The following is a 25,453-nucleotide window of genomic DNA, read 5'->3' as shown; positions in this document are numbered from 1 at the left end:
ACACCTGCACCATGCTACCTGCACCACGCTACCTGTGACAGAGCAAGTTATGGGAAGCAAGCCAGTAAGCAGCTCCCCTCCAGGGTCTCTGCATCAGCTCCTGCTTCCAGGATCCTGCTTTATTTGAGTTCCTGTCCTGAATTCCTTCAGTGATGAACAGCAATCCTGAAGTGTAAGCCAAATAAACCCCTTCCTGCCCAACTTGCTCTTTGGTGATAGTGTTTCGTCGCAGCAATAGAAACCCTAACTATGATACCCATAGACATTTTTGTAAGCCGGGCCTGTAGACTTACTGAACATACTAGACCAACAAAGGATGCAATCCCCTCACCATGTTAGAAATAAGATAACAAATTCAAGATACATGTGAAAACAAAGCTGTTGTTAATATATAGTTCTGCAGAAAGGGCTGCCAGCAAAAACCTCTACCAGCAAGCAAATTCATCACAAACAGTGGTTTTTTTTTTTAAATGTTTATTTATTATGTATACAATAGTCTGTCTGTGTGTATGTCTGCAGGCCAGAAGAGGGCACCAGACCTCATTACAGATGGTTGTGAGCCACCATGTGGTTGCTGGGAATTGAACTCAGGACCTTTGGAAGAACAGGCAATGCTCTTAACCTCTGAGCCATCTCTCCAGCCCCAAACAGTGGTTTTTTAAATCCTCCAACTGCTAAAAATTCCTGACCTTGTCTTCTGTAGGTCAAAACGTGCACCCCTCCAAAATTCTTCATTTCATTGGTCTCAGATACAAAGTATCAGCCAGTGAAATATCTGGAGCTTGAGACTGACCCCTTCCCTTTCAGCTCCTGGGCTCAGTAAAGTAAAATCTAAATTTCAACATCTTGAGATGCCAGACACCTGGCTAGTGCCTCCTATAATTCCAATCATCTCAAGTGCACCTCATATTGCTACATGAACTATACAATCTATTTCTTATGCTTGGATCATATAAAAAGAGAGTCAGTTAGTACCTATCAGCATCAGCCTCTGCGTCCTGAATGTCCCGGGGCTTCAGCTCAGCATGGTCCTTATACACCTTTCCACCCAAGGCTCAGTTCCTCCTGGGTCTGTTTGCAACCTCCTAAGTCAGCTCCCCAGGTGGAAATAGAGGTGCCTGGGGTTGTTTTATATCCCTCTGTACCGTGCTCTTAGTGCCTCATGGTTCTGCTTTTTTTTTCTTTCCCCACTCCCCTCTTTTGCTATAGGGTCTCACTCTATAGCACTGGCTGGCTTAGAACTCACTACATAAACCAGACGGCATCAACTCAGAGATCAGCTTGCTTCTGCCTCCTGAGTGCTAGGGACTGGCATGCCCAACTACCCCATATATTTTTATCCCTGCTCATATTCTGGTAAACAAGTGCTTGATTAAAAAAAAATCTTGAACTATGCTTAAGTATGATACTTGGCACCTACTTGCACCTGAATATTTGAGTCTTTAAAATCCTTCTTTTATTTTTTAAAGAAAAATACTTTCTAGTCCAGGTCTTCTTGTATATTAAGCCATGAATTCACAGTGCATGGGCTTCTGCAACTCAAGCTCCTGTGTGAGCTCTCACAAAACATGTTTCTCTGGATGGAGCAGCCGGTGCATCTGTTGAAGCCAGGTACCTCTCTTGGGCTTCCTTTTTCCCTCCTGATAACTCTTATTCCTAAGAATTTATAGAGTTGTGTGCTAGTTACTTTTCTCATTATTATGACCATGCACCTGACAAAATGAAAAGACAGGCAGGGCTTCTTTCAGCTCATAGTTTGAAGGTACAGTCTGTGTCAGGGGAAGGTGGGGCAGCAGGAGAGGGAGGCAGTTGGTAGCAGAGAGTGGACAGAAAGTAAGACCAGGCTAGAAACCTCAAAGCCTGATTTCAATGACACACTTCCTCCACCTCCCAAAGGTTCAGCAACCTTTCAAAACAGGGCTGCCAACTGGGGACCAAACGTCTAAACACATGAGCCCATGGCAAATAATTTTACAACAATGGGTATGGAGACAATCATATTGCTTTCAACTAGTTTCTTCCTTCTTTTATTGATTTTTTTACTTTTTTATTATAAATTGGTCAGGCTTTTTCATAAATTGAGACTAGCAACCTGTCAGATGCATAGGAGATGTTTTGTCACCAACTTTTTAAATCGTTGAGGTAAAACTTGCATAGATCAAAACACACAGATCACAAGGACACACTGGATGGCTTTTGATAATCTTCTATGTTTATATAACTACCACCTGTCATCAGATGATTTGATCTTATAGTATAGAAGCAAAAACAATGTCACCAAACACAAAGCGATGTACAAGAATGGCAAAGCTTTACTGAGACTTCAGCTCCTGAGCAGAGGGACTTAATGCCACCTGAAGAGGTGACTGTGCTGTTCACTCAACCAAGGAAGCAGTGGCTTTTATTTATTTTTCTGGAGAAGACTAAACTTTGGTAACTTTTCATTGTCCGTGGGCATGTTTTCCTTCCCCTGAAAAATTACTCTGGCCCTGAAGTTTACTCAGTTGTCTTAATCCTAGAAGTAATCATTTACGCTTAGAGCTAGTGTCCTGCTTAAACACCCCGCTCTTGTGATTTGGTCTGAGCCTTAAAAGGTCGTGGGACCTAAGATAATTGAGTCACTGTGGTTGGGTCCAAAGTAGCCCTGGACACAGCAGTCTTGGACATAGCTGTTTCCCCCCCTTGCTTTGTAGCACAGGCTGGCCTCCTCAAATTTCCAATCCTCCTCCTGCCTCAGCCTCCTGCTTGTCAGGACAATAGATATGTGCCTACATGAAGAATTGAATAGAACCTTGTAGTTAGGTGAGCTCACAGGCCTGGGTTTGAGTACTTGATCCCCAGTTGGTGTTTTTGAGAAGGATTAGGGGGTGTGGCCTCACTGGAGGAGGTATGTCACTGGGGGTAAGCTGTGGATTTTCAAAAGACTGATGCCATTCCTAATGTGCTGTCTGTCTCCTGCTTTCCTCTCAGCTGTTGCTCCAGCTACCCGCTAACTGCTACCTCTGCTACCTCCACTATCATGGACTCTAGCTATAAGTCCAAAATAAACTCTACCTTAGGTTGCCTTGGTCTTATCATATCAATAGAAAAATTCTACAAATCTGAGTCAAGATGAAGGTAACAAAGGGGACAAATACAAGATGATGAAGACAGAGATGCTAAGCCTTTTTTTTTCCTTTTTCTGTTACTCATAACACCTCTCCACTGAGTGGAGAGTTAGTACTCACAACAGAGGTAGTTTTCAAGCTTCTGCAAAGTAACCCAGGCAAATTCTACCACAGCCCACACACACCAGAGCTGCTGCCATCTACAGAAAATCTAGTAGAAACAGGTAAGGTTATGTCCTGCCAGATGACCACCACCATTAAGAGAGCTTTAAGTCAACAAAGAGCAAAGGTTGTGATTTTGCTCTGACAGACTGTGTCATTGGATTGACTTTGGGGACTTACTGGGAAATGTTATGGGAAGGGATCATGGGTTTCTTAAACTCTGTCTGCCACATTGGGTGCTGAGTCTTGAGTCCTCCTCCATCTGAGTTTCATCAGCAGAGAGATAACATTTGGGGCAACAGGAGCTGGAGACCAGTGCAAACTGGAGAGACAGTTGTCCGTGTGGGACAGAGTCCAGATGCAGTCTATGTGATATCAAGGAAGAGACTGGTAATGGTGGTAGAATGTATGATCTTAGAGATGAAAGAAACACAAGAGAAGATGGTGAGTGATGAAGCGTACTAGAGTAATGGCAGCACCAAGTCTACAGGAGCACACATGCAGAGGGTAACCAGCACAGGGTAAAACTCCAAACAGGAACTACACCGAGTCTATCTGGCCAGACGTCCTTCTGAGGAGAGTGCTCTGAAGAGGCAAGAGTGGGTGGCCTGGGTTTCCTAGGGCTCCATCTTCCATCTCTTCCATTCATCTAGCAAAATCCAAGGCGGGTGGAAGTGTTCCAGCCCACTCTTGCCTCTCCTTCGGCTTGGTTTCTTTTTTTAAATTTTAAATATAAATGTTCTTCCTCCCACAGCATTTTGAGGTAATTCAAGGGCTCGAGGGTAGCTGGTTTTACCGCCATCTGTTTTCTCAAGCTGCCAAACACCAGTTTTCTTTTTTCTAGCGGATCAGGCACCTGCAGGTGGTGGTCTCATAGCTATCTTCAGTTAGGGAACTAGACGCTGTGGTGACTCGACGGATATGAGACGAACGTCCCCGTTCTGGGTGCCCGCTGTGGGCGAACAGGCTGGCACACGCTAGGAAACACTCAGGCTCAGGCATGCGCAGATAGTCTGGCAGCCATCTTAAGGGGTTACTAGACTCCAGGAGTGAGTCACTGCGCAGGCGTACAGGGAAGACTTAACCCGCCCCCTCCGAGCCCGGAGCACGCATGCGCGAATGAGCCGGAAGGGGCGGGGTCAGCCATTGGGAAGAGCCTGCGCTTTGGAAAGGCCGGGGTGGGGCGGGGCGGGGCGACTGTCAGCTGACTGAGGCGCAGATCGCCTCGCGGGACAACGGTCGGCGACGCAGGTTGTGGTGGGGGCGGAAGAGCTTTCCCGGCGGGTCTCCGTGCAGTCGGCGAGGCACAGGGCCGCCGCAGCACCATGGCGACCACCGTCAGCACGCAGCGCGGGCCGGTGAGTTCCCTGAGCTAGGGCCGGACGAGGGCAGCGGAGTCTGGGATCGGGCTCCTCTTCTCAGCTCCTCGCGGGGACCCTCGCGAGTTGCTCGACTGTCCTGGTGCTGCGCGGGTCTCACCTTCGGGTACCCAACGGAGTAGCGACTCTGGTCCTGAGGGTCTCGCGGGTGGAAGAAGGCAGAGAGGTTGATGGTTAACCCAGGATGCCCACGGGTCCTGAAGCCTCCGGGCCCCTCGATGTAGAGGGGCCCTCAGTTCCTTAGTCCCCCACACAGAGGAACCCTGACCCCATTGTTCAACCCAAGGGAGAGTGGCTCCCACCCTCCTTGGTTCCCCAGACTGAGAGGGACCCAGACATCCCTAGTTCCCCAAGTGGAAAAAAGGCCCTGAACCCCTCGCTTCCCAGATGAACCAATCCCCTGGTCTCCCAGATGGACATGGGCCCTGACACTCTTGGTTCCCCGCGTGGAGAGTGGTTCTGACCCCGTTAATTTCCCAAACTGATAGGAGCCTTGGTTCCCAGGGTCTCGCAGAGGAGTGGAGCCGGACACCCTCGGTCCCCCAAAAGGAGAGATGACCTGGTCACCTTGGTTTCGGAGGTGGTGACCCCACTTCGTAGTCAGCCCTTAGTTGTGCCTGTTTCCTCCTCTGGCTGCACCTGTAGCGAATAGGGTACTGCCTCTTGAGCCCAGTTAGTGGCCGCCTTTCCAGGCCTCATTTGTTAATCTGTCAGTGAGAAGGGGGCAGAGAACTTGGGAGAGCCATCAGTGATGTCTCCTAAGGATTGCCGTGGGCTCCACGACACTGCCTGTCTCCCCTACCCCTCGTGTGACTGTCCTCCCAGTAGCTCTGAGACAGGTGTGGGTCGGATGTTGTTGGCTCACAGCAGCTGTGTGTAGTAGAACACAGTTCTGATGGCTCCATCCACCGTCTTTTCTCTGAAGTTAATATTGAATGTGTTTGCAAGTTTCCCAAGTCCCTCACCCTGACAGCTTGGTGTTGACGTGTTGACATACATTCCGTGTATGTGTGTGTATGTGTGTGTGTGTAACAGATAATTCCTTGGGGCAGCTGACTGATTTCTGACTTTGAAGAAAGCCCTAGGCTTGCTTAGATGCTTTTAAAGTAAGTTTTGTTTTGTTTTGTTTTGGAGAGCTTTGACCCCCTTTCAGTCGATAGTGAGCTTTCTAGAGTTGGAGTTACCTTCACGTTCAGCGATCCTTCTCCATCCTCACTGTGTCTCAGCAAACTACAGAAGATTGGTGGTGGCTGCTAGAAGAGAAAGGGAGCCAGTACTTGCCCTTTTCATGTCCCCTGCCAAGTGGACACACGGCCAGGCAGAGCGGACCCTTCCTTACTGTGTGGTCTGAGGGTGTCCTTACTTCTGTGGTGAGCTCATTGTCTGTCATTAATTGAGTAAGAAGCTGCTGAGGGAAACCCTGGTGCGGTGTGTACAGAGCAGGACTAAAACACTGTGATGAGTAATTGGGAGTGTCAGGTGACGTCCATACTAGCAGAATCTGTGCAGTCAAGTCCTGATGTTTGCTCTTTCCACTTGCCCAGTGTTCTAGGGACCACACTGTCATAGAAATAAATATAGGCAGCTGAGTGGTTTTTAGGAGCACTCTTGATGACTGTAACCTTAAGGGGGTCTGGGCTCTGAAAATTGTCATCAGTGACCAGTATATCAGGCTTTATGTGGGATGTGCAGACTTCATTGTAGTGTTAGTAGCCACAATATTTAGAGCAATTGGAGAGATAGTGAGCTACAAGCGTGCAACATGGGGACATAGCTATGCATGATGACCCATGTAAGCCAGAGAATAACGGTTACCATCAGGGCTGTGCTCCGAACCATTGAAAGCAGGAAGGTGTGGACTTGGTGTGGGAGGGCTGCATGGGTCATGGTCAGGGTCTTTTACAATAGGTCTTGACCTTCATCTGGTGAGTGGCATTTCTCAGAGTGCATTTCTTTCTCAGTTTTCAGCTTTTCACTGACTCCTTCACCTAGAATGATCTACCCATATGCCTCTGGATTCATTAATATTTGCAAAGGTTTTTTTGTTTGTTTGTTTTTTGCTTTTGTTGTTGTTATTTTTTTTTAAGCCAGTTGTCAGGGTCTAGTAGAACTGTCAGAGTGTGGTAGTTCTCTGCTATTCATGGCATCCTCAGGGTTGTGGAGCTGTAAAGATAAGCAGAATGCTGGCTTCCAAACATAGATAAAGTACACATTTGTTCAGTACTGAGTTCTAAAGCTTTCTTTGTGTAGACCCAGCAGGGAGTTAGACCTTGGCTCAGAGACCCCATCCCAGGAGCCTGGACTTAGGCTTGGGCGGTTGTCTCTGCAATTACCCTTCACCTCGGTGAGTAGGGAAGGGCTGACAGTGTCCTGGCAGGCTGTAGAAGGCAGGGAACACTCATCTGGGCAAGGGGGGTGGGGAATTCTCTGTTCTTGGTTGAGAGTTTAGGGGGGCAGGTGTGAGGAGGACAGCCAACACTCCACATAGTCGTAAAGGAATGTTTTTCCCTGGGACATTAATATTTTACATTTTTAGTTTTTTGTTTTGTTTTTAAGTAGCCATCATAGGGCACTACACCCTAACCTGTATCCATCTCGCTTTTGAAAATGCTGGTATTTTGAAATTACCCCTTTTGCTACCTAGTCCACACACCTATCCTTTACTGCACCAAGTGACTTTAAAGACTCTGCTTCTTGTGGGGACGCATGCAGAAGGTCTTGCTTGCCTGGAGGCTGCACCAGATAGATGTAGAGGGGGACATTTTGAAGGTCTTTTTTTTATAGATGTGTTCTGTGGAGTCCGGCAGTCGCTAACTTGTCCTGCTTGAGATGCTGGTTAACCAGTGAGCCTTGGCCCTCCTCATTCTGTGGGTGGTCCTTAGTGCCCATGCCTGTCTAGACCCCATCAGTCCTGTTCTTCTCTGATAATTGTGGCTGAGCCAGTGACTTGATTAGAGATGGCAAAAGATGATTTATTTTTATTTTTTAGATTTTTTTTATGTGTATGAACATTTTGCCTGTGTATATGTAAGTGTACCTTGTGCATTCTTGGTGCCCATGGAGGTCAGAAGAGGGGATCAGATTCCCCGGAGGTGAACCATGTGGGTGCTGGGAATTAAACCTGGGTCCTCTGAAAGAGCAGCCAGTGTGCTTAACCTCTGAACATCTCTCCAGCCCCAAAAGGGTGATTGAATTTGATCATATGTTCTACACTTGGTAACTTGATCTGTTGTTAAAGATAAGATTTTCCCATCAGCCAGAGGTGCCTGGGTTGTCCCTAAACAGTTTTTAAAGTAAGGCAAAATATAGGCTTCTTATTTTCTAGTAATGGAGGAAGGAGTTCACTTCTTTAGGGCATATGTCGGCTTTCTTTTTGAATGCTATTGCATACCGATAGCTTTCAATCCTCCTGTGTGAGTTAGCAGCCTTTGTGTCCATGCATCCTCACAGAGCAGAGCCTGAGCAAGAGGTTGTGCTCACTAGATGGCCACTAGGCCTGTATCTCTGGGTCCCTGGGAATGTCTGCTCTGGATTCTGAGATGAGGCTATGCCTGGGTACAAGTCTAGCATTCCTACATCAGTCTGTAGCCACCACATAGTGACCTCCACTGACCTCTTGCCTTTTACTTTGTATGATAGTATGGCTTTTAGTAATTATTTTTCCTTTTAGTAATTATTTAACAGGGTTTTTCTTTCATTTATTTTTTTTTTGCTTTACATTTTATTCAACATTTATGTTTAAGAGGGATCTACCTACAGCATCATACAATTGTATCCTTAAAAGTCAAATCTAAGAAGTGCCAGTTTCTATTAGAATCTATTAAATAGCTTTATTTTATATAGGATAATATATACATTTTTTTAACACTTTAGGCTTCCATTTGTCCTACATGTTTCTATTCTTGCTTTGATTCATTGAACATAGATCTTTTAAAATTCAGTTCAGTAGTAATTTCTTCACTAGTTTGGTAAAGGTTTGGTGTATTTCTTTTCTCTAGGGAGTTACCCTAGGGATTTCAACATACACTATTGTAGATTTGAAGTTGGTTGCATATCTCTCTCTCTCTCTCTCTCTCTCTCTCTCTCTCTCTCTCTCTCTCTCTCTCTCTGTTAGTCTGTGCAAAAACCATAGCTGGTGCTGTTGTGCCATATGTGATGGTTCTCCTTTCCTTTGAGCAGCAGTGTTTTTATGTAGCCAGTACTTGCTCAGATCTGAGATGTGTCATTTTCTTCCCAATCCTCTTTAGTCTATTGTCAGGATCCCTTTGCCTTACTTTGAAGTAAGAATCTTTTAGCATCCTTCGCTGTAGCTCCTGGGGGCTCTGTGAAGAGTTGCAGTGGACAGGAGCTTTTCAGTCTTCTGTAAGTCTGCCCCGCTGTCATCCCAGTCACTATTTTACTTCTCTTCAGAGTTTCAGTGTAAATCTCTGAATGCCTTTAAGTGCAGTTCTGTTCTGATTGAGATCCAGTTACCATTTATAGAACTGTTGTCAGGGCTTGTGAGGATGTGCCAAGTTTATGTATAGAGAATGCACCAGGCCCAGTGTGTGGGAAATGAACTAGTGAGATACTGGGTCCTTATGAATTATTTTTCATTTCTCAGAAAACATAATTATTTCTGTGATCGAATCCTTTTCAGATACCATTTCTGCTTTAACATCAGAGAGACGGTGTATCTGGGTATAGGTGGATTGTGTGGTAGTTGCTAGGTACCTGTTGAAGGCAGGGATTGGGGCTGGCTTTGGTGACTGTGGGGAGACACAGCACCAGCTAGTCTTGTGTGTAGGAATCTCTGTGATCTCTGACTCTGGAAAGCTCTCCTGGCCTTGGCACCAGGCAACAGATCCACCTCTGCCCAGCTACCAAAAGTGCACTAAACTGTGAACTGGTGCTTATTCAAAATCCTCCCTTGCTTCCTCTAGCCTTTCTGGTGCCACTGCCTCACACTGATGCACACACACACACATTTGCACAACCACCCATTGAAGTAATTGTGTTCTTGTTTATCTCTTCCACCCACCCACCCCCAAACTCTAGAGTAGTGGCTTCTTGCCTTTTTGTTGTCCCAGATATGCTGGGCAGGCCAAAAGCCTTTGGACAACCCTAGGAGAGACAACTTTCTTCTCTGACTGTGGGGAAATTCCATAGGCTGTGTCTCAGATGCAAGGACTGGGTGTTGTGTTTGCCCTCATTCACTAAATTAGTCTGTTTGTTCCTACTTTTACTTGCCATCAAGTGCTACACAGAGCCGAGGGTGAAGCCAAGTGTGCCCTGCATACTGGCCCCTCCTTTTGGACAGGGTCCTGGGGCTTCCTTGCATTGTTTTAGGGACACAGAAATACTCCATTTCTTTTGAGGAGTATGGGTCGGGGGCACACAGATGTTTCTGACAAGGGAAGACAGACATTGCTTGGTGGTTCTTTTCTCTTTCCTGAGCCACAAGGAGTGAGCATACCTATGCTTACACTCCTGCAGCTTTTCCATGGGACTGGTGCCTGGAAATTGTTTAACACACATGCTTAAAATCATTTGTTAGTTTGTACTCAGTTTAAGTAAAACTGTAAAAAAGATCCTTTCTGAGTCTATTAACAGAACTCATCATTTAATATTCCTAAGTCTTTAAGCCTTGATAAAAAAAATATATTTTCATGTGGCCAAACATTTCCTCCACGAATATTTGGCAAGAATACATTTTAGCACTAGCCCTGTATTTTACAGCTTCACTAAAATAGCTGTCTATTATAGATGGTATTTTCCCATGGAGTCATTGGCTTTACAGGAGTTGCACCAATGCCTGGATTCACCTTTTGCTCTTGAAGCATTCCTTACTATGCTGACAGTGGTGGCTTCCTTTAGGTGTAGCATGAGGTGTCCTCATTTAGACAAATCATGAGGGATCTGCAGCAACAGGCAGGCTTGTCTTTTCCCTCCCAGGACAAGCAAGTGTTGGTTGTATAACCTGATTGTCATCTGGTTTGGGCTGAAGTCTTCCATCTTTTCCTGCTCCCTCTTTGGGTTAAGACAAAACTTTTTATACTAAATTTATGAATTGAATAATTTTATATTTAAGGAAAAATCTATAGAAAAAAGTTTCCCCCTTTATCATTCCATTTCCTCTAACGCCCTTGCCACAGACCATTGTTACTGCCATGAAACTGGCTTCAGTCCATGCTCCAGATTCAGCTTTTTTTCCTTCCCTGCTGTGGGCACCTTCAGCACCTTGCCTTTGCCTTTGACCATCTCTACTTTGGCTGCTTTTTTTTTTTTTTTTGAGGAGGTACATTATTCAGGGATTCAGAGTGGTATGTCACGTCCTTGTTTGAATGATGGTTCACCTCGCTAAGGCAGGGTGAGTTAGCTTTCTCTACCATAAGGTCGTTTTCTGCTCATTAGTAACACTATTAAACTCACATTGTTAAAATTTTCCTTTCCTATTTATAATTTTATGGTTAAATCCTTATTGAAAAATAGCACATTTGAATTTGATCTTTTTAGGGCAAGGGTATTAAACCTTTGGACCTAGCGCATTGTGTGTGCTTGGCAAGTGCTCTTCCTCATAGCTGCACCTCTTGCCACATTTTTTCCTAGCCGTTCCCCACCCCCAATAGTCTCTTTCTCTTTAATGAAAGCCTGAAAGAGTATAATATGAAATCGCAGTGTCTGGAGGTTCCAGTCCCAAGAAAGGGACAGTTAAGAAACAATTTAAATAAATAAATTAAACAACCCTGACCTGCTTCACATGGCCTTCCTGACTTCCATGTTTGAAGCTGCTCCCATGATTGCCTGTATCGTGACCTATTACTGTAATACCTACTGGCCTGTCTGCTCTTCTGGGTGTATCCCTAGGAGACACAGGTGTGCCTTGCTATGGTCCTACAGCTGTAATACATGGCATACAATTGGTAGTTGTTCCTATGGCAAGAACTTGACCTATATAGGTTAACCCCAAGAACCTGGCTGAAGAAAGTCTGGTTTTGCTAATAACCCACTTTTAATGCATAGATAAAGCTGGTTATACATCTTGGAGGAGCACTCTCTAAACTACTTGCAACTAGCACAGGTGTGAGTGAGAAATTCCTCTGGGAGGAACCAAGTGTTTCTGGTTCTTGACTCTTGTGCCATCACCCTTTCTTTTCCTGGTCTCCCTGGAAGTCTGTGTGATGTGCCTGGGGAAAGGCTGTCCATCCCAGAGAGGCTTTGGGCTTTGAGAGCTGTGACTTTCTTGGTAGGAGAGGGTGTCACTGGCCACAGCTACTTTCCAGGAAGCCTCTGCCAGTGAGAGCCTGGCTCTGAACTGAGTGACCCCAGAGGTGCAGAGGGGCCTGCTGCTGACTAGTTACCACTCACAGACCACAGACATATCCCTTACCAGACAATGAGGCATTGTTAGTTTTTTTGTTTTGTTTTTGTTTTTTGTTTTTTAAATTAGAGAAGAGCAGTGGGAACATCATCAGACCAACTGCTCAGGGGTGGCCCACAGAGAACTCTGGGCTATATTCTTGGTTGGTTCTAAACTTCCGACTAGTCTATATTTGCTGGAAATTCATAAATGGGGAAATGATAAAGGCCCAGACTCAGGGATCCAGGGACTTTTGCTTGCTTGCTTTATTTATTTTTTGACACAGGTCTTGTGTATAGCCCAAGGTAGCCTGCAACTCACTATGTAGCCCAGATTGGCTTTGAACTCACAGTACTCCCCTGGCTCAGTCTCCCAAGTGCTAGGATTGCAGGAGTGAGCCATCATATCTGCCTTTTTCAGGGATCTTTGAAAAGAGCACCCAGAACACTCAGAGACAGGTGCTTCCCAGGTGCTGTGAGCTGAAAAACCTGCAGAAACTGGAAATCTATTTGATGCATATCAGTGGGAGCCCACAGTTAGGCGGGATAGGAAGTAGTGTGTGCGTGTAGGTCATCAGGGCCTGAGTGACACTGGCTCAAGGCAAGTAGGTAGTCCTGTGAGATTGCTCAGCTACATGCTTTGACTCTACTCTTTTCTTTTTCCTCTCCGGAAGGTGTATATTGGTGAGCTCCCCCAGGACTTCCTCCGTATAACGCCCACGCAGCAGCAGCAGCAGATCCAGCTGGATGCCCAGGCAGCCCAGCAGCTGCAGTATGGAGGAGCAGTTGGCACCGTGGGCCGCCTCAGCATTACTGTAGTACAGGTTGGTCTCAGTTTCCTGTTGAAGACTGGTGGGACTGAGGAGAAGAGGTGGTAGGCTGTGCTTGGGCATGGGACTGGGGAGTTCAGCCTTTACAACTCATTTCCCATGTGGACAAATAGAACTTTTTTGATTCTGGTTACTCCTGAAAAACATCTGATGATATTTATTGATTTCCCAGGGATCTGTCTAGGATACTTACAATCAATCACTATTGGTCCATGCTGGGTACTGTCCTCCATGAGGATGATTTCCCTAACCCCTTTGGAGCAGCTGAGGTTTACAGTTGCCCTGCAAACTATGGTTTCTGCTCAACTTAAGCTGCATTCTAAGGCCTAGCATGTGCACAATCAGTGCACAGTTAGATTAAAGGTCTTGTCTAAATTGCTCACTGCCAGGGGTGGCCAGGTTCCAAGAATTGTGTGAGTCCAGCAGTGACTAGCACCACGTTTAGGAGCTGGTTACTGGTAAGGTTGGGTGAACTTGAATGCTGTTTTTTCATGCAGTGGGAAATAACCTATGAGATAAGCAGTTTTGGTAAGCACTTGCCTTCCTTTCTTCTGGTAGATGCCTCCTTTTCTAAACTTGATGTTATTTCAGGCAAAATTGGCAAAGAATTACGGCATGACTCGCATGGACCCTTATTGCCGCCTGCGTCTGGGTTATGCTGTTTATGAAACTCCCACAGCACACAATGGTGCCAAGAACCCTCGCTGGAACAAGGTCATCCAGTGCACGGTGCCCCCAGGTGTGGACTCGTTCTACCTTGAGATCTTCGATGAGGTGAGGGACATCCCAGTGTCCAGATCTGCCAAGTTTGGGATCTAGTAGATTTGGGGGTGCTGCAGTATACCTAGCAGTTGTGGTCATAAGACTACTCTACTGGTGCTCAGGCCTGTGTACCTAGCATTTAGTGGCCAGGTGACAGGGTGTAATCTGCCTGGGCACCTGGCATTTTGTGGCTGGATGACAAGATACAGCTTTTCTCTCTCAGCTCCTTTGACAGTGTCCATTGGGAACCATCACCAGTGATACAAGTATGGGCAGGATATGAAAATAGCTGTTCATGGGTAGGTCAATTTCAAGCAAATCAGGCTCCACCAGTGGTGGGAGCACTGTTTTTGCAGGCATGAGTGATAGGCTCTGTCAGCAATGTCCCATGGCCATGCCAGTAGTTAGATATTGCAGCTTATTGCACCTGAGTCTAGAAACTCAGGTGGCTGAAGGTGTTTTCTGGTAGCTTAGATCTAGAAACATGTGCCTGTCTCCTTAAACCAGAGCAAAGGGTGGTAGGAAGAGAATGAGAACATTGTGGGCCAAAGAGGAGTTGGGCATGGGCAGCCCGGCTAGGAGGATGCAGCCTCCTCCTTGTATTGTCTCTCTGCCTCTGTTTTTTTTTGTTTGTTTGTTTAGTTTGTTTTGCTTTGTTTTGTTTTTGTCCCTTTCTCCTTCTGTGTCCTCACAATAGTAGGAACATATAAAAAGGAGGTTTGGGGCTGTGAATGATGCGTTGGAGCTCTTGCCTCTTCTGTACCTACTTGGCGTGAGACTTGCAGCTTATATCTGGTGGATTAGAAGTAGGTCCAGAAGAACTGGGGAAGACAGGACTCATCCCTGAGCCCGATGACAGCCCAGAGATTCTTTCCCATCCTTTGGCCTGGTCTTATGGTGGTCACTCAGAAGGTAGAAGTGGTGGTCAGGTTACAGATGATCCATGTAGGTCTGGGATTGTAGTTTAATGGGAAGCTCCTTGAAGGAAACTGGAGCAGTGAGGAGAAACCCTGTCCTGTCAAGAAGACAGAAGATGCAAATAACAGTCCAGGTCAAGTTACAGCCATAGGGAAAACTGGTCTCCATAACATGGGTCATTGTGGGCCATGACAAAGTCACTTCGCTTTTGTCCTCCTCAGCGAGCCTTCTCCATGGACGACCGCATAGCTTGGACCCACATCACCATCCCTGAGTCCCTGAAGCAAGGCCAAGTGGAGGATGAGTGGTATAGCCTAAGTGGGAGGCAGGGTGATGACAAGGAGGGCATGATCAACCTGGTCATGTCCTACACGGTGAGTCCACTGTCTGGAGAGGCCATACTCAAAGAAGTATGGTACCTCCCTGAGGGAGCTATGACTCCCAGAACATTGGGAAGTCAGGGAGGCAGGGTTGGGGGTCTGGGCTTCTACTCTCTCCTTTGTATTACCCAGGCCCTTTTCCTTTTAGGCTACTGAGCCTATGAGAACATGGGAGTATAAAGCACCCTGTATACAGGCCTCCTCAGCTTGACCATCCTGCATGTGTCTCCTTCTGGTGTTCAGTGTTGGTTACCTATTTTTAACAGGCATTTTATGTAACACAAGTCCATTTTGTACTAGCTCACCTACAGTTCAAGATTATTTGAGCTGGGGCTGGAGAGGTTGCTCAACAGGGCAGAACCTGACTGCTCTTTAGAAAGTCCCAGGTTTGCTTCCCAGGACCATATGGTGGCTAAACCAGCTGTAACTCCAGTTCCAGGGAATCTGATCCCCTAACCTAACCTTCACTGGCACCAGGTACATATATGATGCACATACATACATTCAGGCAAAATACTAAGACGCAATGAATAAATAAATTTTAACAAAACAAAACAGTTAGTACTTCTGTGAGAAGCTACTGATACCGATGCAGTCTCCAAAATAGACGCCGAAGTGAGCTTTGTGTGAAGAGTGGTGGTGGTGGCAGCTCACAGGAGGTCAATGACTGATACCCTAACTTTTGTTCTCACTGAAAGTGGGGCTCATTTATTCCACTGGATTGGCTGGCCAATGAGCTTCGGGTATCTTCCTTTCTCTCCCTCCCTCGCCATGGAATTATAGAAACGTGCCACCCAAACTGACTTTTTATGGGAGCTGAGGGTTGAGTTCAGGTCCTTATGCTTATAAGCACTTTCCTAACTGAGCTGTCCCCCTAGCCCAGAGTGATTCTAGATCGCATTTCAGTTGCTGTAGTTCTGTGACTCTATAGCATGTGTTAGCCCAAGTCTTCCAGCCAAGGGGAGGTGGTGTGCTGGAGTGCTGGTGCAGATGAAGCCAGTGGCCAAGGCCACTACATTCTGCCTTAGGACTCCACCGTGTTCTTGGTGTTAATGCCTGGGCTGTGGCTAGGACTGTTACTGTGCAAATGGAAGTAACAAGATTTACATATGATATGATCCTCCTTGACCCCCATATTTTTCTTTGTTGTGTTTCAGTCCCTCCCAGCTGCCATGATGATGCCTCCTCAGCCTGTGGTTCTGATGCCAACTGTGTACCAGCAGGGTGTCGGCTATGTGCCCATTGCAGGTGTGTGCCTCTTCTTTGGTAGGCAGTCCTGAGACAGAGTAGGACTGAGGAGGGTGAGGCCCAGCATCCCTCTGAAGCTTAGGTAGTGTAGAATTGTGTGAAGATGGCTACTTCAAATGAAGAGCCTTCTGAAACTGACTCCAGTGTCATACCTCAATTATTTATGCATACATAGGAAATGGTGTTTTCCCTACTGCTGGCACATGTGAGGTGAGTTGTAGTTTTTGGAGGTGTAGAAATGTGGTCCTGTACATTTTCTTATGTGGTCACTGAAATGAGAAAACCTGGTTCCTGTTAGGCAGGGCATACTGCATCTTTTTCTTTTGTTTCTCTGTGTAGCTTTGGAGCCTGTCCTGGAAGTAGCTCTGTAGACCAGGCTGGCCTCAAACTCACAGAGATCTGTCTGCTTCTGCCTCCTGAGTGCTGGGCTTAAAAGCATGCACCACCAGTACCCAGCTGGCATACTGCATCTTAAAAAACATGACTTCATTTGAAAGTATTTACCCATGTAAATTAACATCTGCTTGGGTCATAAAGTCAAGATGTAGCTTTTATGTTTTTTTTTTCTTTCTAGTCTTTCTTTGACTTTCACAGTGCCTAGTACCCAACTGGCTCTCCCACTAGAACAGGACACGCCGGGTGAGACCATAGCTGCTTCAGCCAGTGGGAAAGACTGTGGCTCTGAGAGTAGACATCAGGGCAGGCCTGCAGTGACCCCCATTCTCTGCCAGAGTCCAGGGAACTGTAGTCTAAGCAGACTGTGGTGATCCTGCTACCCAAAGGAGATCAAAGGCTAAGGCAGTTGGGGATGGCTGGATCTATAGGGCAAGAGGAGATAGGAGGTCCTGGGTGGGAACTGTTCTGCGTGGTCCCTGGTTGCTAGTGCTCAGGATGGGTGTTATCTTGGAGCTGGGACAGCATAGAGGTGCTATGGCTTAGCTCTGTGGGGTCTGAGAGTCCTGTACAACCAGAATGGAGTGACTCGTTAACCTTTCAGTCCCTATGCTAGCTGAGCTAGAGAAGATAGTGCAGGACTTGGGAATAAGATCCACCCACATATAGCCTGAAAACAGCCCTGACATAGCTCAGGCCTTCTGCCTGAGATAAATCTGCCTACAGGAATTAAGGGCAGCAATCTGCAAAGGAGAGGGAGGGTACGTCACCAGGCCTCTGGACCCTTGTTACCAGTCCACAGAGACCAGAATATACAACCTGTAATAGAGGGCAAACCAGTTAAATGGAGCATGACCCAGGACTGTAAACAGTGTGGTTATTCAATGAGAGAACCTTAGAAATCTGAGAATGGGGTCTCAGAATGTGTGTTCTCTGGAGTCCTGACCCCAGTTCAGTGACTGGATCATGAGGTCTGAGGATTGGATTCCCAAAGTGATTCCCAGGTTTCTTTCTGAAATGCAGTCCCCTCCGTGCTCTGTGCTGTGCATCACTGGTGTATACAGAATTGTCATTGAGCTGTCCTGAGGGGAGAGCCGAGTGGAATGCAGTGAGCAAAAAGGGTACCCTATTGTAGCAGAAACAAAGGGTCACAGGTGGGGACTGTGCAGCAAAAGTATGTTCCCCCAGTTTCTGAGTCCAGAAGTCTAAAACGAGGGCCACAATCCCTTCTGAAGCTCCAGAGAGGGCCCTTTCTACTTTTTCCAGCTCTTGGCATTATTTGGTTTCTGGCCACATCTCCCCAGTCTGTTTTTATTTAGACTCTTGTGGTCACCATCCTCTTTATGTGTTTCTGTCTCTTATGCTCACTGGACAAGGACTTTTCTGCTCCTTTATGATCTCATCCTAACAAGGGAATACCTCTTTCCAAGTAAGGCCTATCTGCAGGCACACGGGTGGACTTGAGCATATCTTTAGGTGGGCATATGGGTAGGGAGGCAGCAGAGACAAACTTATGTCCAGTTACTGACACCAGAACTTGTTCTGAATAAAAGATAAAAGTTGTTGACCAGTTTCCTGTCCTTCCTTCTCTGTAATGCCCCTAGACTGCTCTAGAATATGTTTGTTAGGGAAGACTCCTCTATAAATAGACTTTAATCCTTGCTTTTGATGTACGTCTTGAAAGTTAGAAGCAGTCTCCTACTGATGGAAAGGCTGCCACAGAAATAAAAGAATATTTTTTCCTTTGGAGACCAGCCTCTGATGTCTGCTTTGTCCCCATGTAAGCATGCTTCCAGGAAGTGAGGACACTTGCCAAGGGGAACCTACTGCAGAACTGCAGCCAGGTTCATCCCCATTTGTTCTCTGAAGGGGCTCAGGCCCATGGGGCTAGTGGAGCTAGGTCTTCCCAAAACCTGTGACAGGCCCTGCCGTTCTTTGTGTTGCCCTGTCTATCTGGCCAGGTGTACCCGAATACTGCTTAGAACTCTGCTCTTTTGTTACTGCTGCTCACACAGTGTGCCTTTTCAATCTCTAGTATCTGCCCAAGGCTTATATTCAAGGTCACAGTTGCTGCCTGTGTTTTTGTCAGACTGAACTGTCCACTGATAGCTGTAGCAATGTGGGCTTGAGGTTTGTTTTGTTTTCTGAGCTATAATTTGTTACTATCTTGTTTTGTCACTCAGTGACTCCAGATTGGCCAGCCCTTCAGTCTGAATTGTGTGCTTTTTGATATCTCACAAGCTGTGTGAGCTTCCTGACTTTGACACAGGAAACCTCTGGCTGTGTTGTACATTTCCTTCCTCCATGCTGGAATTAGCCACTTCTCCTTGAACCCAGGTTTCCACTAATAGAATCAGTTCTAGAAAAGTTCTTGAATTGTTTTTTTGTTTTGTATTTATCTTAATCATTGGGAGGGTTAATAAGCATTCTGCTTCACTGAAACTTGATGCCCAGCTTTGGTTCTTATCATTCCTATATGTTTGTGATGACAGAGCCATCCTATCAGATTACTTGGGGTGTCCTGTATAGAGACTGACAGGGGCTGCCATCTGGTTTATGTAGCTACTTTCAGGGTATCGCAGGCCACAGAAGTAAGAGCAGCAGTTCCTGTTGCTCTCTGGCTTCTCAAAAGTGAGGTCAAGTCACATGATACTTCTTGTTTCACATTAGCGCCAATTGCTGTCCTGCAGAGTTTGCTCTCTTGGGAAAGACTCACACCCTTGACTATTCAGGGTGCTAAGTACATGCACACAGACCATGCATGAAAAAGGACTGCACTCAAGCACCTGATCCTGAGGTAAAATAAGTCTGTGAGCAATAGAAGAGGAATGAGGAGTCTCAAAGTTAGCCTGTTCTCATTGTCCATTGGTCCTCCCCTGCCATAAGCCCAGGGGGCAGTGCATAGCCAATAGGTACCAGCTGCCTCTGCATATCAGGAGACATAGACTTTGTTCTCTGTGTCTGAGGTTCCAGATTGAGCTGAAGCTGAAGGCTGAGGATCAAAGGTTAGCTGTGTGTTTATGAATCCACTAATTTGAGAACTTAGAAATGTCCCATGCTATGCAGCCTGCTCCTGAGCCCATGTAGCCAGCAGGAGAAGCCTCAGGGATCTTTGGCTGTTGGTGTCAGTTCTGGCCTGTTGCTGTGAGGCCATTGTGGGGCCCAGGCTGTCTGTGCTGTCAACAGTTCTTCTTGAATGGAAAGCTCCCTTGATTTTGTTTTCTGAGTGGCCTTCTATTTATTGGTGAAGAGACTCTTGTTTCACTGAATTGTGCCTGCCCACTGTCTCCATAATGTGTGCTTTGTAGCTAAATGTTCTTCTATTGGAAATGAATTGTTCCTACACCATCAATTTGTGTTCATGATGAAGAGGAAGGATCTTGTCATATCACAAGATAATGCCATTGATTGGCCCTTATTGAACAAGGTGCTTTAGAGTGGGGCTATGGGTTCATTTCCATATTTATGGCTTCTCCCTATACCCACTTGAACCTACAAGGACATTCTTTGGAACCCAAGGCTGCAGGGCTCCTGTCCATCTTTTACCTACAAAGTTGGCTAGTCACTCCACATCTACTCTCACAAATTCAAGGAAGTTTTGATAAACTGGACCACACTTAGTCATGGTGACAGGTCAAACTTGGATTGGGACTCTGGTATCCACTCTGGAGGAAGAAAGATACCAGGGTCAGTCTTACTTCTTTGTATGTATTGACCTGCTCCTCAGGGAGCTGATTTATAAGAGCAGATGGCTGTAGACAGCTCCCCTATGCTGACCCCATGCAGTTGGTCTATAGGTTTTACAATAGTTCTCAGTTCTTTCTTCCCTGTACCCAGCTAGGTTGAAAAAATGTTGAAACAATCTGAACAAAACCCCAAGGGAACTGCTGTTTATATTTTTGGTTGTGAGCCATCTCTCCAGTGCTACCTGTACTGTTTGTAGTCATGTACTTTCCTTGTGTAGTGGCTGTGTTTGTGTACAGGCACTTATCCATCCAATTAAGGTTGTTTGAGTCCTTTTAGGAACAGACTGCTGTCTTAGACCTGGGCCAGGCAACATACAGTCTACTATCCTCAGTGAAGGTGGCATTCTGTCCCCTTCTTTGTTATCACTGAAAGGCTGAGCAGCATGGCATTATGCTAACAACTTGTGAGATATGTGGTTGCAGCCTACCCAGGTCAGTCAGGACAAAGGCACAAAGGTAAAGGCCTGGCCCACAGGGTACTTAGGAAACCTTCTGTTTCTCAGTTTGTGTCCTTTCATCTAGCACAGGGTGCAGGGGTCCATGTAGCATCAGTACTGAACCCTCTGCCAGCAGCCTTTCGTTGCTCACATGGCAAAAGAATTAGCTCCCCTGGTACCTTAGGCTGCTGAAAACTGATGTACTTTCTGATATGTGTATTGTCTTCATTGTGAAAAGCTAACAGCCTTTCTGAAATATAAATGTTTAGTGCCTATTGTATGTAGCTTTACTGTAAACAGAGACTGCGCTTATGTGTCCCAGCTGCCCAGACCCGAATAATCACACAGAAATTATATTAGTTGTAACACTGCTTGGCCAATAGCTTAGTTGTATTCCTAGCTAGCTCTTATATCTTTAATTAACCCATTTCTGTTAATCTATGTATCATCACAAGGCTGTGACCTACTGGTAAGGTTCTGGCTCATTCTGGCATCCTCCTTTGGCAGCTACATGGCGTCTCTCTAACTCTGCCTACTCTCTCTGTTCTGATTTTCCACCTGACTTTACTCTGCTAAGCCATTGGCCCAAACAGTTTTATTCATCAACTAATAAAAGCAGCACATATACAGAAGGACACCCCATATCACTTTATCTTACCAATGCTTGCATGGTTACTGTAATGTCTTTGCTAGGTTGTAAAAGTAAATTAGAATGTTGATGGAAGCAGACTTTGGAGTGTGGGGTGAAACAAGCAATAATACTTTGCTGTTCCGATTCTTAGTAAGGACGCCTGTCTATGGGGAGTCTTCTAAGTTCTTGAAGTAGCACATATGGCTACCAAATTGTCATTTTGCTCCTGTAACTTCTGATTGGAAAGATCCAACTTGAATTTTTGTTCAGAGAGAAAATACATCAGAAGAGGAGACCTCAGTGGTAAGGAGGATGGCCCAGCCCATCTGCCACAGGCCTTCTTGTTGGGTCTGTTTCCAAGTCAGACTCAAGGTAGCCTTTACCTTTGAGGCAAGTCAAATGTATTGTTTCTTCCTTCGGCACTGCAGCTTTGTAACCCCACTGTTTTTGGTTTTTTCAGAACAGGGTTTCTCTCTAGCCCTGGCTGTTCTGGAACGTACCCTGTAGGCCAGGCTGGCCATGATCTTAGAGATTCACCTGCTACCTCTCAACCGCTACAATTAAAGACATGCATCACCACACCCGGCTGACCCCCTCTTTTTAACCAAACTTCATCTTTTGTTTTCAGGGATGCCTGCAGTCTGCAGCCCTGGTATGGTTCCTGTGGCCATGCCCCCACCAGCTGTGGCTCCTCAGCCCCGCTGTAATGAGGAGGACCTCAAGGCTATCCATGACATGTTTCCCAACATGGACAGGGAAGTAATCCGCTCTGTGCTTGAAGCCCAGAGAGGGAACAAGGATGCTGCCATCAATTCCTTGCTGCAAATGGGTGAAGAGTCCTAGACCCACCTGTGCCCCGTGGCTCACACCACTGACCCTTGGACTTGCCCACCCAAGGCTCCCCAGGGTCACCATCCCCAAAAGATTCCAATGAAAGACCATCCACGTACCCCTTCCTTGGACATCTGTGCTGCCCCTTCCTACCTATTTTGGGGATGCATGTGGATTTTTGGTTCTAGGCAGGCAGTCCTCTTCATTGTTGGTGGGGAACAGCTCCCTCCTTGTCTCTAGTTGGGTGATGGTGGCATGGCCCTGTTACTGCACGGACCAATGGTCCTGTTGTTTGGGGACCTGCATTTCCCTTTCTCACCCTGTTCTGGAAAGCATTCTTAAAGAAAACAGCTCCCCCTGCCAGGACATTAGAGTTTGTACAGCATCCTTCCGAGTTGATGGATGTCATGAAGTTATCAGTCTAACTGGGATGGTTGTTGATGGTGCACTAGGTTCATGTGCACTTATTTGCAGGTTAGTTTTAGAACTTACTCTGGTGTTGTATGTGAACCTGGGCCCTCACCTAGTCCTGGGCCAATGAGATACACTTCCCAGCCATATCTAGCAGGTCTGACCTCTTGTCTAGATCACCTGTCACTGTCTGGCTAGGCTTCAGCCACAGAAATCCAGCTTGAATATAGAAGGTGTCCAGACCGGGTGCTTAGCTAGACAGGCCCCACCTAGGCCCTCACTGCTAGAGTCTGCTTTCCACCTCATTCTGTTTAGTACCAGCACTATGGAGTTACTCCAGGGGCTGATCTTGTTGATAGGCTTTTATCATACAGCCCAGAGTCAAGTGAAGGACAGAGATGGGCAGGTGTGGCACTGTGTTTACTACTAAAAGGCATTCAGGCAGCATGACACTACTGACCTGCAGCAGACTTTGTTGACCCATACTGTAGCTCTGCTTGAGTGATAGAAATCCCATGCTTCAATTAAACCTTCATGGAGGTAGAGGTGCCTGTACCTGTCTAGTGGACGTCGTGTATTGTATTTTGTTGCAAAGCTTTGGGCCCATGACCTGGCTATAGATCAATTTAGGGACAGAATGGGTGACACCTGGTCCTAAGATTCAGAACCTTGAAAACTTTCTCAAAATCGATACACTGTACAGGTAACATTAAGAAGCTAGCAAGCATCATCATGTTTATGGTGTTACAGTTTTGCCTTACATTGCAGTTGCTTCTTGTTTTTCCAAGAGTTTGTACCCTGCCTTTGGATATGTGATCCACCAATATGGGCATGAAGTAACTTGTAGTAGTTGGGACTTTTTGTGAAAGACTTAAAATAAGAAAGTTAGTGCTTCGGTTTGGGTCTTTTCCCCTCTAAAAACACAGATTAAGTTTTAATGTCAGCTAAAATATACTACTTTCTATCATCCATGGGGGTGCTTTTTGTCAAATGTATTGTTCATAAGTATTTATTTTTGTAAGCCTAAAGGCAATATGTGGTGATAGTGAGCACCAGATGGTGGTAACAAGCACTTTTCTTTAGTTGTAGGTTTTTAAACCTTTCTTTTTATCTGCAAAATGGAGAAGAAAGACCAATGTTTGTTAAATAAATTGAACCACTCACTTTAACACAGCCAGGCACTGGAAGTCTCCATTCTAGACTGTTGTGTGACCTTGTGCTTGAGAAACAGATGCCCTCTTGTAGTCTGGATGAGTCAAGCAGGCAGGACCTCCTTAAGTGGTCCACTTGGTGTTACCAGCAGACTTGAGACTCTGCAGAGCAGGAATCTCAGCGCCTGTCTCTAGGTCTCAGGTGTGGCTATGTGCATCAGCTTCTGTCTTAAGGAGATATGGGCTGAGCAAGGGCTACTTTGTTCATGTAAGGTTCTGGGGGGAGCATCAGCATTTGCCGCCAAGCCCTGAGCAGCCCCCAGTGCACTCAGAGGCAGCATTCACTAACTTGTGTTTGCTCAGACGGGGCAGAGTGATGGTTTTAAGACAGATTTAAGGCTTGAGCTGAACAAAGACTCTTCCCTTTGTCATGAACATTTTATTTTTTTAATAGATTGAAGAAAGATCACATTTTATAAAACCTGAATGAGACCCCACTCTAATAGGTTTTGTGCTGTCTTGTCTTGGACTTTCATGTGACAGAGCCCATCTAGTGCAAGGGAAGAAGCAGTGCTGGCAGGACCTGTCTCGGAGCCTAGACATCAGAGCGTGGCTTGCTTGGCCTTCCATCCCATCCTGAGTCTTCTTGAGATAAAAAGTTGTTACAGCTGGAAGGAGTAGCTCCGAGGCAGAGGCCATAGCAGTGTAGACAGGCTTCTGGGTGGGGACCAGGCTCTCATTGGGTGACACTGCTGCTCTTGCCAAGTTTCAATATTCAAGGTGGTAGCAAAGTTTCACAAGGTGATCACTGGAGCCCCTGCCCTCAAACCAGCTCTTAAGGGTGGGTATGGGTCTGGGTATGGCCCAGGCTGTTTTCTTCTCTGGACATGCTGGTTGACTGAAGTTGTAACCTGCTGCATGTCTGTGGTCTGACATGGCCACTGGCTTTCATCTCACCATGTGAATGACGCCTACCCAGTTGAGAGAAGTGTTGTGTAACTGGGTTCTGCCCTTCCCCTCCCAGGTCACTCTTTACAGATACTGGTGTCATCTGAAACACTGTCTGGAGGTTGGTGGGAATGGTTCTCAGAACTCTGTGTCTGTGGTTATCTTGGGGATGGGGTTCAAGTCCAGATTTTTCTTTGATTATATGATATATTTTTACTTTTCAGCCTTCTTATTTAATAAGTGGTCTATATAAAATAGAAAAATAAAGTCCTATAAGGAAATGTTTACCATATTTGTTCCTGAGTGTTTTTTAACAAAGATCACTTTAGCCGGGTGGTGGTGGCGCATGCCTTTAATCCCAGCACTCAGGAGGCAGAGGCAGGTGGATCTCTGTGAGTTCGAGGCCAGCCTGGTCTAGAAGAGCTAGTTCCAGGACAGGAACCAAAAAAAGCTACGGAGAAACCCTGTCTCGAAAAATTAAAAAAAAAGAAAAAAAAAACAAAGATCACTTTATACTAGTACAGGGAACTAGTAAACTCCCTTGTTCATGACCCACTACAGGGTTGTGCTGAGCAGCACTGAAGGTGATTGAGAAGACAAGCCTGAGGCTCAGTGTGAACCAGGTGCTCAGTTTGGGTGTTTCCAGTAAGAAACAGGGCTCTGCAGGGAGTGGCAGCAAGCGAATACTTTGGCTGTTATTGGCTCTTCTGTGAAAGTATCACTTCCCGACTTAATATACTTCTAACCTTTCTTCTCCAGGCCATTTTTGGTGCCCACCATT

The 25,453-nt window shown here is 46.1% G+C and overlaps 1 protein-coding gene across 1 annotated transcript; it reads left to right on the top strand.

Moving 5' to 3' along the window:
* The first annotated feature begins 4,464 nt into the window (after positions 1-4,464).
* Tollip (toll interacting protein) lies at positions 4,465-24,959 on the top strand. Its single transcript, XM_075972798.1, has 6 exons — positions 4,465-4,627; positions 12,661-12,810; positions 13,408-13,590; positions 14,718-14,870; positions 16,034-16,124; positions 21,960-24,959. Exons 1-6 carry the CDS (start codon positions 4,595-4,597, stop codon positions 22,172-22,174), a joined length of 825 nt encoding a protein of 274 aa, XP_075828913.1. The 5' UTR covers positions 4,465-4,594; the 3' UTR covers positions 22,175-24,959.
* Positions 24,960-25,453: the final 494 nt, after the last annotated feature.

The sequence above is a fragment of the Microtus pennsylvanicus genome, chromosome 5, assembly GCF_037038515.1.
Source record: "Microtus pennsylvanicus isolate mMicPen1 chromosome 5, mMicPen1.hap1, whole genome shotgun sequence".
In the NCBI taxonomy this organism is placed as follows: domain Eukaryota; kingdom Metazoa; phylum Chordata; class Mammalia; order Rodentia; family Cricetidae; genus Microtus; species Microtus pennsylvanicus.
This window is presented reverse-complemented; position numbering and strand designations above follow the sequence as displayed.

Coding starts and splice junctions, on each gene's coding strand:
- Tollip (XM_075972798.1), top strand. CDS start 4,595: ATGGCGACCACCGTCAGCACGCAGCGCGGGCCG. Junction 12,811..13,407: donor TCAGCATTACTGTAGTACAG/GTTGGTCTCAGT, acceptor ATGTTATTTCAG/GCAAAATTGGCAAAGAATTA. Junction 16,125..21,959: donor CGGCTATGTGCCCATTGCAG/GTGTGTGCCTCT, acceptor TTTTGTTTTCAG/GGATGCCTGCAGTCTGCAGC.